General features: G+C 41.0%; 1 protein-coding gene across 1 annotated transcript in view; it reads left to right on the top strand.

Annotated features, from left to right (window-relative positions):
• LOC124053370 (serine/threonine-protein kinase WNK1-like) overlaps positions 1 to 18,162 on the top strand; it is an 85,112-nt gene that overhangs the window by 23,174 nt on the left and 43,776 nt on the right. Inside the window, exon 3 of the mRNA XM_046378459.1 lies at positions 16,453 to 16,625. Coding sequence (XP_046234415.1) covers positions 16,453 to 16,625 — 173 coding nt within the window. The remainder of the gene's footprint in view (positions 1 to 16,452; positions 16,626 to 18,162) is intronic.

Raw genomic sequence — 18,162 nt, 5'->3', positions numbered from 1 at the left:
AACTTAAGTGTATTGTGTGTGTGTGTGTTCTCTCAGTACTGCATTTGTAACACTGAACACTTTGTAGAAACTTGGCAACTTTAAAGTGTGACCAAAGTGTGGGAGAGCGGTGAGACAGTTGAAGAGAGAAGAAACTGGACCGTCTGTGAAGGCGGACATTCTATCATTAGAGCAGTTGCTTTTTTAAACGATCTTAGTATACCTAAACCAAAGAGTCTATAATAGTTAAAGAAGCTCTGAAGAGTACAAAAGTTTACATTCAGTTACTCACCACAAGTGCACTAAGTTTATCCTTGAGCATTAACAAATGTGTTAAGTGCATTTCATTCATCATGAAAGTATTCTACTTTGTCTACATTCAGGTTTATTTGCCGGCAGTGTACTTCTCTTCTTCTCTGTCTTTGCTGGTGCATTGCTTGCACATTTTGACATGTTACTGCTACCTGTTTGTCAGTGGAGCACCACTCGAGGTCAAAGCTTTAAGAGTGACTGACCCTCCTTGGTTAGTAATTTTGTTCTATTCCCAGCTGTCTTCTGACATTTACTAACTTAAAAAAAACTTTAATCAAGGGTAAAGATTCCCTTGATTCATGTTTTGTTTTTTATTTAATCACAAAACATTAGCCAATCATGACAAATGCTCACCCCTTTGCACTACGGACTGACTGAGTTCAGCAGCCATTTAATAAAGGCTCATTATAGCAGATCTAGACAGATGACTTTTGTAGTGACTGCAAATACCAAAGGATATATACAGTATACTTAAATGCTGTCAACTTATAAATATTACTATTAGATTATTATTATAAACACATCTGCAACCATCCACATCAGGACATTTACACACAGACATGCTTTAAACACACACACAGGGAGAAAGACTGAAGCTCACATGAGAGGTCTGAGGTCAGATTTTAGGGTCAACTTTTGGGTCACTTAGGGGTCTATTGGAGGAGACCTTTTGAATGATTACTCGAGACATATAAAGGAAGAAGAAAAGGAGAAGAAGAAGAAAAAGGGAGGACAACTCACCAGCACATGAATCATATCTGATGTTCTGTGCTGACTCCACAGGATGTGAGCGTGCAATCTCATAGTCATTTCTGGTATGTGTGTGTGTGAGTGTGCATGCCAGTCCCTCATCACTCTTCTTTATCACTCTTTGGCCCTTTGGTGAGCTAACGAGGCAAATGGTTTGGCTTTCAGTCAGAGAACATAAAAGCATTTGGTAAGTTTGGGTTTTTGCCACTGAGTTTTTTCATGCTGGCATCCACCATTAAAACCAGGTTCTGTTTAAACTGGTAACTCTGGTTGAGGGGTAACATTTCAAAATGAAGGTCCTTGTTTGGTTCTCTGCATTCATGATGCCTTCTATTTCTCCTCCTCCTATTCTGTCCTTTCCTTCTACTTGTCCTTTTGATCTTTTCTTGTTTTCATATTTTTTTTATGTTCTTCCCTGTTTCTTCTTCTCATAAGCTCACACCATGGCAGTCATTGGCAGACATGCCGCTTCTTTGTCAAACTCTATGTAGTTTACTCATGCTTCAAAATAGATAAACAGAAAGTGAATGGCTGTCATGCCTGAGTGTCACACCCAAAGTTTTGCAAATGTGAGAAGGTATTTTTATGACAGCGTTGTTTATTGATAGAAATCTACATAATAATAGTGTGCCTTAGAAAATCACAGTAGCAGCTGTCAGTGAACTGTTGCAGTGCACTGCCACAGCAGTTTTACTGGTGCCTTGTGAAAGATTTATGAAGATTACTAACACACCTTTGCGTTGTTGATATCTCAAATTTGCATGCAGTAAATCACAATATTTCCTCCTGTAAACACATGATTGTTAGGAATGTTTGTTAGGATGTTAAGGAAGTTGAGCTTGGCACTCATCCTTCGGGCTTAGAGGTTTAACCCCCTCTTTGGTCACAAAGTTTCAGGAAAGAAAAATACCATAAAACATGTCGTGCAAACGTGCAATATTTGTCGTTCCCCATGTGCGGGACAGTGTCGCTGAAAATGGAGAGGACATGCTCTTAGGTCAGGTGGCAGGGATGTCGTCAAAGCGCCGAGGGTTCAAGGCGGGCCATTTAGAAGTTTGGTTTCCTGAGCCTGCGATACAGTAAGCGCCCTTTGAAGAGAGTCTCATTTGTGTGCTGCAGCAGATGTCGCGGTATTTTCTCAACTCCCGCCGCCATGTCAGGAAGCAACCGGCAAAGAGAGTGTTTATCAGGTTTTCATCTGAGAAATTAATGATTTACGGCGGACTTGCAGCCACAACAGTCATACCGCCTGATGCTGCTGTATGTTTTGGCAGAACACTTGGTATGTACAGGTGTGTGAGGCTGTACTTCGGTTGGATGGTATTACCACACACACACACACACACACCCCTCTCTTCTCCCTGGGGCTTCGCACCTGAATGAATTTGAGTTGCTGCCAGTCATCACATAAAGTACATGTGTCCCCAGAAGCCATTTGAACAGGCAGCCAGTTATGATGAAGCTGCCTTATCAAAAACCAAATGTAGTCATCAACGCAAACATCCTCCTAGAGCAGCACGTCCCTCAGCCCTGTGCCCATACATGGACTACGTGTGCCTGAGCTGTGTACTGCTGTACACAGTGCACCGCCTCATGCTCACCAACTTTTTTACCTACTTCTTGCCTCCCTGTTTTTCTGACCCCTCATAAACCTCAGCAGCATGATGTAACGCGTGTTTGTGTGTGTGCACACGTGCTTTTGTGTGTTTTCATTTCAGCCAGAAAGCCTAATAGAAACATTTCTGTTGACATTACACTCTTTCTCTGTTCAGGCCCTCCTCTCCCTCTCGCTGAACAGGTTTTCCAGAGTTTTCTCTCTTTTTTTTTTTGCCATTTTAGTCAGAGCTTGTGTGTGTGTGTTTGTATTTGGAGCGTACAGGCTTAGGTTTTGTGTGTAGTGTTTTAATGATTTACTTGTATCTGTCATGTCAATATAATCTTTTCCAATTACACCTGTCATAGCAATGACATCAGATGTTCAATAAATATATATTTTGTAGTTTTCTCTTTGTCATATAATCATTTAAAATAAGTCTAATCTGCTAACAAGTAGCACCGAGATCTGAAGCTGAAACAACCGCTTTATTAATTTGTTGAAAAATAAATATTTTTATTTTGTAAGCTGTCTGGCAATTTGAAGGTTTTACTGTTTCTGACATTTTATAGACCAACTGATTTTTTCATTAATTGAGAAAGTAATAATGGTTAGTTGCAGTCCAACCATTAAAAAAAAAAAAAATCGGTTATGTAACTGAATAAGAGCTCATTGTTCCAACATTACCTGTTGGAATGGCAGTAAACGGGGCAGGGAGTGTTACACCCATGCTTACTCCTAGTTCTTCAACTACAGTCTGCAGATGGCCTCTGCAGCAGCTGCTCAAACGTCACTCAGATTCACTCTCTAGTCACTTATGTCAACTGCAGGGAACTTGAACCAGCAACACTCACAGTTCTGCTCGTTTTACCTTCAGGCAGTCGCTACTGTACTTTGGGGAATCTGGTGCATAAAGCAAAAAAATCTTAATAGGTGTCTCTTTCTTCCTTGGCCTGACTCTAATGTCATAGTATCCTTCGTTGTATGGATATTTCAAGCGCAATTGTGTTGACTTCAGCTTAGGAGTCATGTTGTCATCTCTCACTGTTGTCTTTGGTCCCAAGAAAGAAAGCTGAACATCTTTTATACCTGCCCTCATATGCACACAGAAACTACTTATTCAGCTGTAAAATAGGTTATAGGCACAATGAAAGTTTTTGTTATGGATCGTGTGTGCGTGCGTGCTTTGTGAGTTTGGACGCTGTGTGGATTTGTTCCACAAACACGTGTGTGTCTGCGTGCGCACACTGACAGCAGATAGGAGCTCTGCCATTGTGCAGGTTTTTGTAAAGCTAATTGTAGCCAGATGTACTGTGGGATTAATTATAGGGTTTCCTTTCAGAGGTGACAGAGCTGTACATTATTGTAATTATCCAGCTTCTCTCCCCATAAGAAAGTCTGCCAACTATTACACTAAAGAAGGGGCAGCTGGAATAGCAAACCTGGTTGTTTTGTAAGTTTTGGGTCAGGACCCAAAATAGGTCACAGATTGAAGTCAATTGCAAGGCAAAAATGTTTGTGTTTAAGTAACTCTTAAGGAGTCCTTGTATGAAATGTAAAATGTTAGCACAGCGGCGGAATCGAACAAGTTGCACTTATTGATATGCTCAAACTTTCTTACATGCACAAAATACATTCGATTATGTGAGTAGTTGGTGCGGTGAAAGCAGCCACATGAGAGCAAACGTTAATTTGTGCCTTATCATTTTAAACAATGTTAGCCAGGATTAGCCTGAACAGACCAGAGAAAGTTCGTCATATTCAGAATAAACCTTTTAACTTCCTCCTTTGTGAAAATGTCTTTGTTAAAAGTTTTAATCAGGCCTCGTGGTTATCTCGCTATAATAGTTTTGCTCCTGAAAACGGTTGTTACGTTGTGTGTGAATGGCTGTATAAGTCTCATTAGCGAGGCTTCGTTGTCGTTATTACACTTATATTTTTCAGAGAATGAGACTCATTATGAAGTTATACAATTCTGCTTTTGTCTCATTTGACAGCTTATTATCTGAGCTGTCTTCCCTCCCACCTCCTCCTATGCCTCCCCCTTCCCCACAGCCCTCTCCTCCTCAGATCTTCCAATATATCTTTCCTCCTTTTTTAGCTCTAGTTCTACCTACTTGTACTCCTTCCTCTTCTCATCAGCCTTTAACATCTGTCGCTCTGCTACTTTCCTCTCATCTTCTGCTCTTCCTTTCTTTCTCTTCATCTCCTCCTTTCATTGCCTCCCCAACATATTTCCCCATTTCTCTCACATTCAACTCCACGACTCTCCTCCTGCTGCTCTATTCTCTCCCTTCGTCTTTTATGAATCTGTTCTTATAAAACAAACTGTCGGGCCTACGATAAACTACCCGTTGAGCTCAAGAGAACGTGGTTTTCATTCAGCAGCATCACCACTCCTGTCCTGTAGCAACGTTTTTCCTTGACAAAGGCTGTGTGTGTTTCTAGTTGATGTAAGTGTTAGACTGACTCAGTCCTTGTGACATTGACATGTCTGTCTCTCAGTGAGGCATTACTGAGACAGACAGGCACCTCTGCAGTAACCCTACACCGAGTGTGTGTGTGCACGATGTTCTCACAGTTATTGCATCACCGTGTCATATAATCCGACCTCCATTTCTGCCCCCCCTCCGTCTTTTCTCCTCTCCTCTCCTTTGTCTCCATCTAAATCTGCTGTGGTTTGCTCAGTTGGCTTCAGTTGGTTGAAGTTGGTTCCATCTCAGCTTGAACACCTACATCCCTCATCTAGTTTCTTTGAAAATTTCTGTTAAATGTCACTGTACAGAGGGACAGTTTATTGCTTACTTTGGTAAGACAGATCAGGCTCTGTGTGGAACATTCTGCAGTGTATGTATCATCCCAACAGGAAAGATTTCAGAGGCACAAATATCCTCTTCCTGTAACCTCACTTCCGTCCTCACTTCTGCTCTCACTCCTCCTCTTTCCTTATTCTGTCTGCATCTCTATGAACTACACAATTATTTGTATATTTGCTGTATTCTTATTTGTCAAAAGTGAAAAAAGGAAAGGAAATGATTGTTCTGTTGCGTGATTTTCTATGCATTTCTATACAAATATAGGCACTGTTTATAATGTAACAGATGTTGACATATGTTGTAGACATTCTTTAGTTTAAATGCATGTGCCTTGAATCATGTGTGAGTGCCTGAGAATAGAGCAAAAGCACAAGGAAACTAGGCTAATGTCTTGTAACAGCGTGCGCTTTGGCAGTAATGGGTGCTCATCTGGAACAAATTAACCCCAAAACCTGCATGTAACAAAACCACAGTCACTCAAGGGGCAGAAACACACATTGCGCACATTCGGCCACTGGATGATTCTGGAGCCTGTCCAGTTGTCTGTCGCGGTTTGCTTTGGTTTCTAGCACATGGCTCTATTGGTAGCCCATATCTGTTTAACTTCTCTGGTTACCCTGTCAGAGCTGGGGCCGAAATCAGTTCCTCTCCCTTGTCTCAACTAACCAGCTGCAGAGGAAATATAGGTCACTGCGAGGGGAGGAAAAGGGCAGAGGTACTTGGACAGAAACACTGAAGGGAGCATAGAGACATAAAGAGGGGGGAAAGGATTGTTGAGTAGTTTGATGCTTTAACTTTTGTCGTGTTATGTTATTTTCCTTCCTGTCACATTCGCTTCATTTTCCACTCGTTTCTAGCTCTCCCCCTGTCTGACTTCCTCTCATCTCTTGACACGAGCTAATCCCTCTTTTATGTTTATTGTATAGATTGGACTTGTGAAGTGTTGTGCACATGGGTTTGTACATTTTGTGTATGTGTTTCATGTGTATACGTATCCCTTCGGGGTTTTTGTTAATCTGTTGACAACCTCAGGGGCTTGTGGAAGAGTTAGAGACGAGACCGCAGCACAAGCACACATCGCTGACATGGTGTGTGTGTGTGTGTGTGCGTGTGTAGTATTCTTAGTCAGTGTGTGTTTGTGCCAAAGCAGCACAGTGTACATGTAAACAGACAGTTGGTTACTTGGTCGTTAGTCTGACATAGCATAAATGCTGAGTGCTTTCAATATTAATTATGCAGTTTTAATTGCTCACTTTTACTCTGTCTGCGACCTAAAAATCTTTTTTATGGTCCCACGTGGTGACTGTTCCTTTTTGTGTGCTCAGAAACATTTTGAGGGGATTGCTTCAAATTTGGCACGAACGTCCAAAGATCGGGATTTGTTTGATTAGCAGACTTCTCATTTAACCCTAATCCGTTTTCAGTTGGTAGAATAGCAGGAAGCTGAGATACTCATTCATCAGAATGTTGTGGTGGTCAAAAGTAGTGTAATAATACCAGATTTTAGGCCAATAATGACGTGTGACTGACACTCTGGGGTCACAATCTGGGTAAGAAGTCTATACTTTATTGAGTGTATTCTAATAAAAGCAAATATGCCAGAATAGTTAGTTCTGTCACCTCTGAAGGCCTCCGCTGGTCTGGGATCAAAACCCATCAACATTCATATCTCAGGTTTGTTTTGTCTCTTTCCTACTATACTTTTCTCCCTTTCCAATTAAAGAACAAACACTTAAAGTAAGTGGACATAACGCCACCATTGAAAGTCGTTCAGGAAGCTTACATCAGTCGAGCATCCATATTGTTCGCAGCAGTACACTGGAAAACGAGTGCCGCTCTGTTATTGGACGCCGATGGCTGTTTATGCTCTTTAAGGTGAAACCTGAGAAGTGCTAAAGTTCAGCTTGGGCGTTAATAGTGGAGGCCTACATTTAATGGAGTGTAAAGGGATAGTCCTTACAGATTATGTAATAGTTTTATCTGGGACAGCCCTCGTCCTCTCTAGGCCTTATCCCTCTGTTAGATCATCAGTTACTGTAACAGTGTCGGGACCTCTCTATAAGGCGTCATTTACACCCGCTGGATTCCAGGGAGACACATGTCCACATATTCAGACAAACACACAGCACATGGCAACATGCAGATATGGATGTATAATGTGTCAGTAGTATATGCTGGTATTTCGGTAAGCTTTTAGCACGGATTTTGTCTGCGATCCTCCGGCGGTACATGTAATATCGCTCCTTGCTTCAGAGCCATACAGACTAGTCATCAGTAATGCTGTTGTAACTCATTCAGTGGTAGTGAAAAAGATTTAAAGGTCTCTCTCTTTTTTTTGTTTATGATGTGTTAACAGAGAGTCAGATGCACGTTCGCTATATTAAGACTCCAACCTTTTGCACGCAGATATACTGACCCCACCACACACACACACACAGCAGTGTTTCCTTCATTACATAGACTTACGTTCATTTCCTGCAGGCTTAACCACCACCTAACCATAACAATAAACATTACTTGCATAATCCTAACTCTTACCTTAACCCAACTCTAACCTCAGTCCAACCTTGAAGTAAGTCTTCACCCTAATATTTAATGATAAATGTCATGGGAACTTGCGTTTTGTCCCCATAAATAAGGTGGGTCCTCACTATGTGACTGTGTAAACAGATTTTTGTCCCCACAACTACAGGAATACATATCCACACACACACACACACACACCCACACACACGACACACAAGCTGCATGAGCATGCTGCATGGCCTCCTCTCCAAAAAGGGTCAAATCCTTAAAAGTTCAAAGACATGTAGGTCCCTTTCAAGGCGAACGGGATAGCTGATCTGTGACAGCCATTACGTTCAAATGTCTCATGTTTCAGATATACCTTCATTATAGTTCAAAGAGCAATTTCACTGCCTAATCAATCAAACAAGACACACGAAAGCCATACACAAAGCATGTATTTTTTTTTTTTACAATCAGTGTTTTTGAAAAACTAACAGATGACAAATTTTCACAGTTTTCTGTGCTATATTGCTGACTTTAGAACTAAGTGTCCCAAATTGGCATCAGCAATGAACAATGTCCACATTGAATCAACTAAATTTTAGACTCCTTTAGAATTTTAGACTCCTCAGACCTTCTGTACAAGATTATTCCAGATTATCTTCCTAATGTAATAATGAAACTGACACACATAATAAAAAAAAAAGCCTTTTATTGTGACCATCCGACTGTAAAACTTTGGATCCTTGTTTTCGTTCCTGTTTGACTGACAAAGGAGTCTATTGTTGGTTGCTAATCATTTTAGTAATAATTGGATATTGGAGTAGGTTGGCTCAGCTGATTCAGGATTTGGCTTGTGGATAGGTAAAAGAATATTATTCTCAGTATAAGAGACAGCGTTCTGTAAACTGGAGGTGAAGGGTTCACAGACATGGCATTTAAATGTAAAATCTCATTATTTGAGGCCTGTTTTGTCCTCCAGCTGTCTCTCTCTGAAGTTTGGAAGCCTGACTAATTTTTACTCATTAAACCCCAGATTTGGGATAAATTCCTGGTATAATGTGATTCATTGTGCATGGCATGCTGCTCTGTTTAGGATTAACACTTTGGAGGGGAAGAACTTTACACCAGAATTTCCACTCATTATCCTCAGATTTCCTCTGATTATCCTTGGATCAAGACGACTGGATCAAGTTGCTTAACTGAACGGTGTGATGGGGGGGCTTTTTTTTTAAACACATCCTACTTGTATTCTGGGGCAATCTCATGAATGGTAGAGATAGTAGTGAGTAGTAAAGGATGGGAGAGGAGAGGAGAGGAGAGAAGAAAGGGGAGATGAGAGAGGAGCAGTGAGGAGACAGGAAAGGGGAGTGGAGATGAGGTGTGACCAACAGAGGAGAGGGCAATGACTGCACTCGCACATGGCGCCCGTGTGTGTGTGTGTGTGTGTTGCACAGCCAGGCACAGTGAGATGAGACAATAGGGTGCACATTGAGTGGCAGGCTGAGATGGCACCAATTGTTAATACACAATTACACGACATGTACACACACACACACAGAGTTTTTGAACCCATCCTGATGAATGGTTTCTTTTGTAGTGCCTGTTATATTTTAGACAAAGGAACAAAAAAGCGATCAGTATGTTCATCCAGCTGACAGTTGCTACCTGATCACATAGAATTTATTTATTATTATAAATTATAATAATTCTATAAAATAATATCTCCAATATAGTGTAAAAATAAGGAAAACCGTGGTGTATGTATCTTTCCACATTTTCTGCAGAAATTTCAGCCACAGCTACATCAGGCTGATCTACGCACACATGCAGACAAACACATGGCCCTGGTTACTGCAATATGTAAAGTGGTGATTGATGAGAAACTAAAAACCACCTGAACAGGAGGAAAAAAAGAGGGAGCGGCGGAGTGACTGGGAACTGAAGAGTGAGTGAGGCAGCTGCAAAGAGAAAGAAAGAAATAGACACAGAAAACTCACAGGGAATATCAGAGGAGTGAAAAAGTGAACTCAAATTTGGGTTTTTTTTTCCTTTATTAAAATATCTGTTTAGATGATGAGATCAGCTCAGTCTCCATCACTTTCTCTCCCCCTCTTATATTTACGGGAACTTATTCATCCTCTTTTCAATCATTCTTATTCATAACAGATGCTCCCTCTCTCTGTCTCTCTGTCTCTGTCTCGTTCCCCCTCCCGTATGCTGGCTAACCATAACAAGATGTGGTAAATTTCTTGGGGTTTGTGTTTGCAAGTCATGCACGTATATATCTATACGTGTGTGTCTTTTTGTGCACACGTTTATGAGATATGTAGGTGTGTGTTTGTGTGTGTGTGTGTGTGCGGTGCTGGAGGTTTGTGGTTCTTTGCAGGAGAGTGTTTCCAGAGTGTGGGGGGTCTGAGAGACACTTTGGCTACATACTAATGTAGCGCACTGGGGTTTTTATATGCACTTATACACAAACACCGTCACACACACACACACACACGCACACATCATCACCATGAGCCCCTATCCTGTTCATAGACCTTTACCTACAGAAACAAATCAGCTCATTCACTCAAACGAGAGGCTTAATGTAGAAAAGATTTACTGGTGCTGATTTTTACCTCGAATTACAGACCAGCATTTGTTGGAAATTTGGGTCAGGACTCAAAGGTTGATCAGAGGGACATCGAAGTGGGTCAAAAAAAAAGGTTTTGGAGAAACTGAGCTGAAAAGTTTATAGTTAAGTTTCCAAAAAAAGTGTTACGATTATGGCAGAAGTGACGCTGCAGTTGTTTTGCTTTGTTGGATAGTGATTTTAAGCATTATTATTGTATTATCATCCTCTATGTCATACTCTTAATTGTATTCTTCATGTACAAAGTTAATTTTAGGGTGCAGCTGCAGAAACTTGGACAGAATCTGCATCTTGTTAATGAGCTGGTTTTAAACCAAATAATCTCTAAATGCTTTCATCAGTAAAAGCTTTTCATGAACAGGCTCTAAGGAATGATTTACTTTGCCTTTCCCTGAGTTGTTGTTTTTGGTTGTTTTTTTTTAAATTTTTGATCACAAGGGATAAAGAATGTTGCACATATGTGAAACAATCATGGGAATGATGACTGCAACAGATCCATCAGTTTAACTTGAGCCCATTATGAGGAGTTAATGATAATCAGTTGTGGAAAATCACCATGTCCAAATATGCATGATTAATTCTGTGGTCATAACACTGGGGTCAAAAGTTTTTCTTTAACTTCCTTGAAATACGTGACGTATTCTAATTTTCCCATTTTTTATTTTGTATTTGTTTGATCATGTGGTATAGTGTTTTTTGTAGATTGACAGCTTCTCTTAATAGAGTATCCTCTTTGATGGGGGAAAAAGCAACCTTATGGAGCCATTTGATCTGTGAATACCATAAATTCTCTGCTAAAGTGTTCATGTAGTAGAATCTGACCATCTTCATGAAGCTGATGTAAGGTTATTACCGTTGCAGTTGCAGGGAAGTTCATTGCATGCCACCAATATGTCGTGTAATTTGGATGGTGTCAGTATTGTTCATGGATGTTGTAACAGTTCCTCTGCACGCAATGCTTCGTGTTTTGAATTCTGAGTCCGTCGTGCTGCTCTGGTTTGAGATTGAATTCTGCATATCTGATGATATCTGATTTTTTTTTCTCCACTCCAATTTGTTCACTTCATCTAAAAATTGTTTTTGCCACACAGCTGAACTCTAAACTGTCACTTCAGCATGAAAGCTAAGTGGGAGAAACTGCTGCAGGTTACAAGCTGATCCCTTTATAATATTGTAATGATGTCAATACAAGGTTTGGCTATGGCAGTTTTGTGGAGACTGGGTTTGAAAAAGGCATCTCTGTTTCAGCTTCTGAGTGCACACAAATATGAGCATGCTAAAATTCCTGAGATCCTAAAGGTATTTTTCCTGGGAACCAGGCACTGATCTGGGAATGCTGAGATCTCCAAACCAGATATTCAACCATGAACCGACTGGTGAGGTTTTAAACTCTTACTTGGCTGATAAAAGTTAACATCTCACTTTCAAGTCTTTGGACACGGATCATATGCAATTACTTATCCTATATTTAGGTTTCCACTGTCCTCAGGAGAGATTAGGCAACATCCTGTGAGTTTGGTACACATACACTCCAACGTTACTTAATAGTATCAACACTTGTTGTAATACAGTCAAGCATCATTTTACCATGTCAGACTCTTTATTGTCTGATTTTTCTGGCACTCGCTGCCTTGTGTTGAGCTGCAGCCTCCATCCATCTGGTGCTGGGGTGCAGCAGACCGGAGAAGACCAGAGCAGATGATCGCAGAGTGTTAAGGCGCAGTGGGATGTCCAGACTAGATGAGTTGATCAGAGGGTGTCAGCTTTCAGCTTCTCTGCAGGAAGCTGCATAATGCTTAAACTCTGCCGATTCAGTTTCAGCAAGCCTGTCTGGCCGACTAGTCGTATGTGGGATGCGGGTGAGCGTGTGCCTTTGTGTGTGTGCTCATGTATGTCCTCACTTGTCTGCTACAGAACAGAAATAGGACAAACTGACTTTGAGCTGTCACTTGTGTAGGGATGTATAGGTGGCTTCTTACAAGTCTTCACATAGACGAAAGGAAGGCTTAGAGAGTGCGAAGTCTTCTTGTCAAAAAGAAGTGTGTTTGTGTGTGTGTGTGTCAGATAAGAGGCAGGTTTGAGTGTATAGGCTCGTCTTGCTTAGGTGTGTGTTTGAGGGAGGGAGGGAGGCTTGGATGGAGGGTGAGAGGGTATTTTTGAGTCTGACAAACTCAAGTCTCATGATGTTTTGAAGCTCGGCAAAGAAAAAAGAAGTGGGACAGAGAAAAACAAAGCAACCACTCTCAACAGGACGACTTATGCTTCATGGATCAAATCAATTCCTTCAATACCTACAACAGTTTTTAGATATACATTTCTTTTAGATGTGCTTCTGTGTCCTCTTACAAAGCCTTTACTGTATGTGTGAGATGTGTGTCCATTTATACACTAGAATGAAGGAGGAAACATTAATAATGTATTAGGAATCCCCCTTAGACTTTCTGTCTGCTTTCTCTGCTCACTTCCACACACACTTAGTGAGAGATAGAAAAACATGGAGAGAGGGAGAAGTAATCTTTTAGGGCCCTGAGGGAGGTGGCTGCAGTGATATGGATGGTTAGGGTCTTTTCTAAGTGCTGCTTGGAAATGGAATGTCGGGTTCCAGTCAGTCAGGTGACCTGCGGGCTATTGTCATGTGGCCTTGGTGTCATGTGATCGTAATGTGAAAGGGGGGCGAAACGACTGGAGTAAAGGTTAGTAAGCACATGTCTGGATATTTCTGTGTGCTAATGGGCCATCATCAGTGTAATGGTCGGTGCAGGATGAAGGGATAAGCTGTTACCACATACACACACACACACACGCACACACACACAGATTCTACACTCAAAAATACACTTATAAACACACTGAAGCTTTTAGACTTGCTCTGTGTGTGTGTAAGTCATATGATTATAGATGAGGCCCCAGGTTATGCAGTATTACATGAGATCATCACCTCAGAGATCGTCCTAATCTGATTCAGCTCTCACAAGGTTTTTTCTTTTTATGTTTTATAGCATTTCAATAGACGTATGCACCACTGTTACCTGGCATACTCTTCGGTGCTGATTTGTTGATGGGTTGGAGTGGATAATCAAAGTAGAAATAAGAGAGATTATAGATTATTATTATTTTGGTATCTCCCTGATTCTATTGCATTCAAGCATACCTGCATATCCCTGAATTTTGTGATTTGGTGCCACTGCAGCTTTAAACGCAATGAATGATTGATGCTGAGCTTGTGCTTCGTCTCAGATAGCTTGCATGAATGCTCTTTATTTTTTTAATGTTCATTTTATACTCAAATAAAGTACTCAAATGAAACAACAAGAATCTGTATAATAAAAGACACAAATTCACAGCATCTTATCTGTGTAACTGAAAGGGGTCAGAATATTGTTGCTTTACTGAATGAAGCAACCAGTTGAAGCGAAGGAAAAGGTGCCCCTCATTGGACCTCTTTTTAAAACTGGTTGCCATGGTGATGGTCCTGAAAATGTTGCTGGGAGTAGGTGTCTAACCTCCAACGTCTGATCTTGCATCACCTTAAAAATACTGTAGCTTCTTTAACGTGTGCCTTAAAAATAAGACTGACGCTTCTCGCTGCTCTGCCGCATGCATTCTGTCAGTTACACTTATACAAATGCACACTTGGTTTGCATCAGTCCTGTTACTCTTTCCGCATTTGCCTGCAGACTGATGCGTCTGTTCACTTGCCTTTAATTTAATTCTCTAAAAGGGTCACAGACATAATGAAATGATCTGGATGTGTGTCATGAATTTCTAGGTTAAGTGAAACATGTCTTTCACATCGCACTGTTTTAATCTCTTGTTTCCATATTTGGGGCAACCTACTTGTTAACTACAGGTTGCATCTTTTGATGACATGAACAACATTTATGTCATGAAGGAAGCTGGAATCTTATTTGGGCTTAGATGCTATTAGTATTGAGGTTTTGTCACCTTATTTTTTCGGTGTCAGGCAGCTCTTCTGATTTTGTTTATTTTTGGGGTAGTGATGTGCTGAATGTGTCAGCTATGGTTAGACACAGAGCTGGTGAAGAAACTACAAACATTAATTAAAAGCAAACGCACACATGCATGCAATCCCATGAAAACTGCTTCTGAAACAGAGCAAATTTTTTTAGTAATGGCAAAGAAATAATGCCTACACGGAAATAGTAATTTTTTTTTTGTTTTCTTTACTTCACTTATAGTCAAAGCTGACGTGTAAACAAACACAGACTGGACACACGTTTTACACACATGCACTCACACTTCTTTACAAGACCTGAATCGCCCACGCTTCCCTTTGCATCTGCTTTTATTGAAGTATCACTGGCGGAGCTGGAATGCCTGTTAAACTGTTTGTGTGTGCATGTAGGACTTTTCTAAAGAGCTTGTCCGGCACAGGACTGAAGAATGTAGACTGTAACTTGAGCTTGTCTTGGTCAAGCTCTCACCAGGTGGCCACAACCGCGAGTAATGAATACTCGGTTAAAGTATGGTGCAAATGTTCTAAACTACAATGCACATCCAGACGCACAAAAACATGAAGGTCACAAGAAGCAGGATTTGTCGCCGAGGATGTGATGGGTGTTTGAGGAAAGAATTGAGAGTTGTTTATTGGTGGGAAGCCAGCGAGGACTCCTGTCCTTACTCACACTGTGTTCACCTCACCCTCCTGTTGAAGTCAAGAGCACTGCCTTGTTCCCTTGTTCTCGCATTCCCCATCCGGCAGAAAGCTGAAGCAATCAGTCAGTTAATCAACCACTGATTGACATAAACTTAATCAACAGCAAAAGCAAAAATAAAGCAAAAATGCAAATAAGTGGCTGGTTCCTGCTACTGAAATTTGAATGTTTTCTGGTCTTCTCAGATAGACTTTGCTCTATTTTCTGAAATTTTATAGGCCTGACTATTAATTTATGAAGTCAGTAATCCTCATTAATGGATAGTAGAAATTATCAGTTCTGGTAGCCCCACATGCGGTAGCTTACTTGCAGGTGTCCTGAAGTGTGGCATTTCTGTAATTTTGTGAATGTAGGGTTATTGACAAAAACAGGCCATGGACACTTATTTTTTGTTCCATCGTTGCAAGGTGTACAATAAGTTTGTAAACTGTAGTTTGAAATAAAATGATGCAAATTATATAGTTAATGAGAACTGATCACAGACCATGATAAACACCAGAAACTAACAAAGATCACAGTAAAGTAAAAATATGGAAGTGAAAAAGCAGACATGCTCACACACAAGTAGCTTATCTCATTTTACCATCTTTGTAAAGTCGAATCAGTTAATTTAGAAGTTATTTATTTATAAATCAGTTTGTAACGAGTACCTCTCAGTGAAGCGAAGTGTGTGCTGCGCTCAGAAAATGAAGACGCATCAAAACGCAGCCTCCGACTCACTCTAATGGATGTTTGTGGCTTCTCTGAGTTAAGATGAAAGGACAGTCTAGTGTTTTATCCATATCTACATCCCTCTATAGTGCTGTATTTCGGTATACTATGGCACCATTTTCTGATAGTGCCTGGTTTCACGTTTCATCTGCATCTGTATTCTAGTGGCTGTTTGGATGGTGCATCAGTTTAAGATGTAAAAGATGTTTTGTATCAGCTTGTAAAGCCGTAGTTGTATGTTTTGTAAGCATTTATTATAACCCATTTCTGCTCATCTGCTCATTAGCTTTCTCTCCCACCCCTCAAACCCTCTTTCCACTTAATTTGACTGTAATCACACTCACCATGATCGGGTTGTACTATTAATAGAACATGTTTTGTTTCCCTGTAGATTGCAGATGAACGGCGTTTCCTCACTTTTTCTGGATGTATGACTAATTTTCTTCCTCTGTCCCGTGTGTGTAGGATCGCAAGCTGTCCAAGTCGGAGCGTCAGCGATTCAAAGAGGAGGCCGGGATGTTGAAGGGTCTCCAGCATCCTAACATTGTCCGCTTCTATGACTCCTGGGAGGGACCTTGCAAAGGAAAGAAATGTATTGTTCTGGTCACTGAGCTCATGACATCTGGAACGCTCAAAACGTGAGTGCATGAGAGGGAGAAAATGCATTTTTCAAGATGCTGATTTACTTAACCCATGGGAGGAAAAAAAACTGTACTAGGCTATCCAAAAGGTGCAGTGTTTTTTCTGTGGTTTCCATGTCATTTGAACAAACAGATCAGATGAATGAACAGGAAACTGTAGTTGGGACTGAAAAGTGGGAAACACTGCAAACAAAAGACACTTTAGAAAATTAACATAAAAATAGGTTTGCATGCAAAAACAAAGATCTTTGCAGCCTTTTCCAGTGCTCATTCTTTATCATGTGCATGCACACACATACAGTCACTTATTTTCCCCTTTTCTTCTGAAGAGCACTGTTGTTGCAGATAATGACTCGCCTCCAATTTTTTTTTTAAATATAAAAATCACACACACACATGCATCTCGTCCTGATTTCTGTCAAACCAGTGTGTTTCTTCTGTCTGTTCAAATTACTTTTCACTATGGCCTTGTAAGTACCTTGCATCCCAGCAGGATTTCAGCACTGAATGCAGCTGTTAGTGGGTCAACTAGTGTGCCTGTGTGTACCTTACACGTACAGTATGTGCTGATGTTTGTGTTATATGTACAGTATTTCTGTGCCTGCCTGTGTTGCAAAATAAGGTGGTCTCATCTGATTGCAGAATCAAATACACAAAATAACTTGTTAAGGCTCTGTAATCCTGGGGAGACCCTTGCCTTTGTGTGCGACAAACTGTACATATGTGGTTAACATGTCAATACCAGGAGCTTCTGTCAGTACCCCCCACCATCGTCTCTCCAACTGCACTGTGGGGAACCAATTCATCTGTAGCTGTCATTGTCCATGCTAGGACTGTGTGCCAGTCTGTATAGATTAGATGTGGGTCTGTGAAAGCAAATGTGATTGTTGAGTTTCTGACACAATAAAAGGCTAAATGTGGGGCACGGGGCATGCGGCGCACAGCATGCCCCGTGCAGTGCATCGTGGGACATTGGCCCACCTGCCAGCTGCTGCTTCTGCTGCAGATTCCTCTCATTCCTGACAGAGAGAGACAGACAGCGGAACAGACCAATTTAGGAATGTTTGGGGGGGGGGCATACACAAGGGAGAGGTGGATAGGTGACCATACTAGTATTCAGTTAGTTTTAGTGACACAGTGAGAAAAACAGAAAGTCAAACAGTGTGATAAGCTGATAGTGGGACAATCAGCTAAAGAGGCGGATAGTCAGATCTACTATTGGATATAACTGTATGTCCAGTTTAAAGGCAAGTGACTGGCAAACCAATGAACCACCTGTGACCACAGAGTGGGATTATTAATCAAGCAGCACAGTACTACCAAGGACAGTAGCGCCCTCCTCTGGAAGAATGAGAATGCTTCATAAATGTGATAATAAATGCAGAGGCAGGGCAGACATCCATCCTAAATCGATCCATCCAGCATCAAAAATGTTGTTTCTGTCACTTTTCACTAAAAAGAGGGAAGGACCAAGGCTGCACAGGGATTTGGCTCCCATCCAGATGAAGACTCAGAAAGGAGAAAGGACTGTTGA

Source organism: Scatophagus argus, chromosome 22 (genome assembly GCF_020382885.2).
Source record: "Scatophagus argus isolate fScaArg1 chromosome 22, fScaArg1.pri, whole genome shotgun sequence".
Taxonomy (NCBI): Eukaryota; Metazoa; Chordata; class Actinopteri; family Scatophagidae; genus Scatophagus; species Scatophagus argus.
Note: the sequence above shows the minus strand (reverse complement) of the source record. Positions and strands in the feature narration are given on the sequence as shown.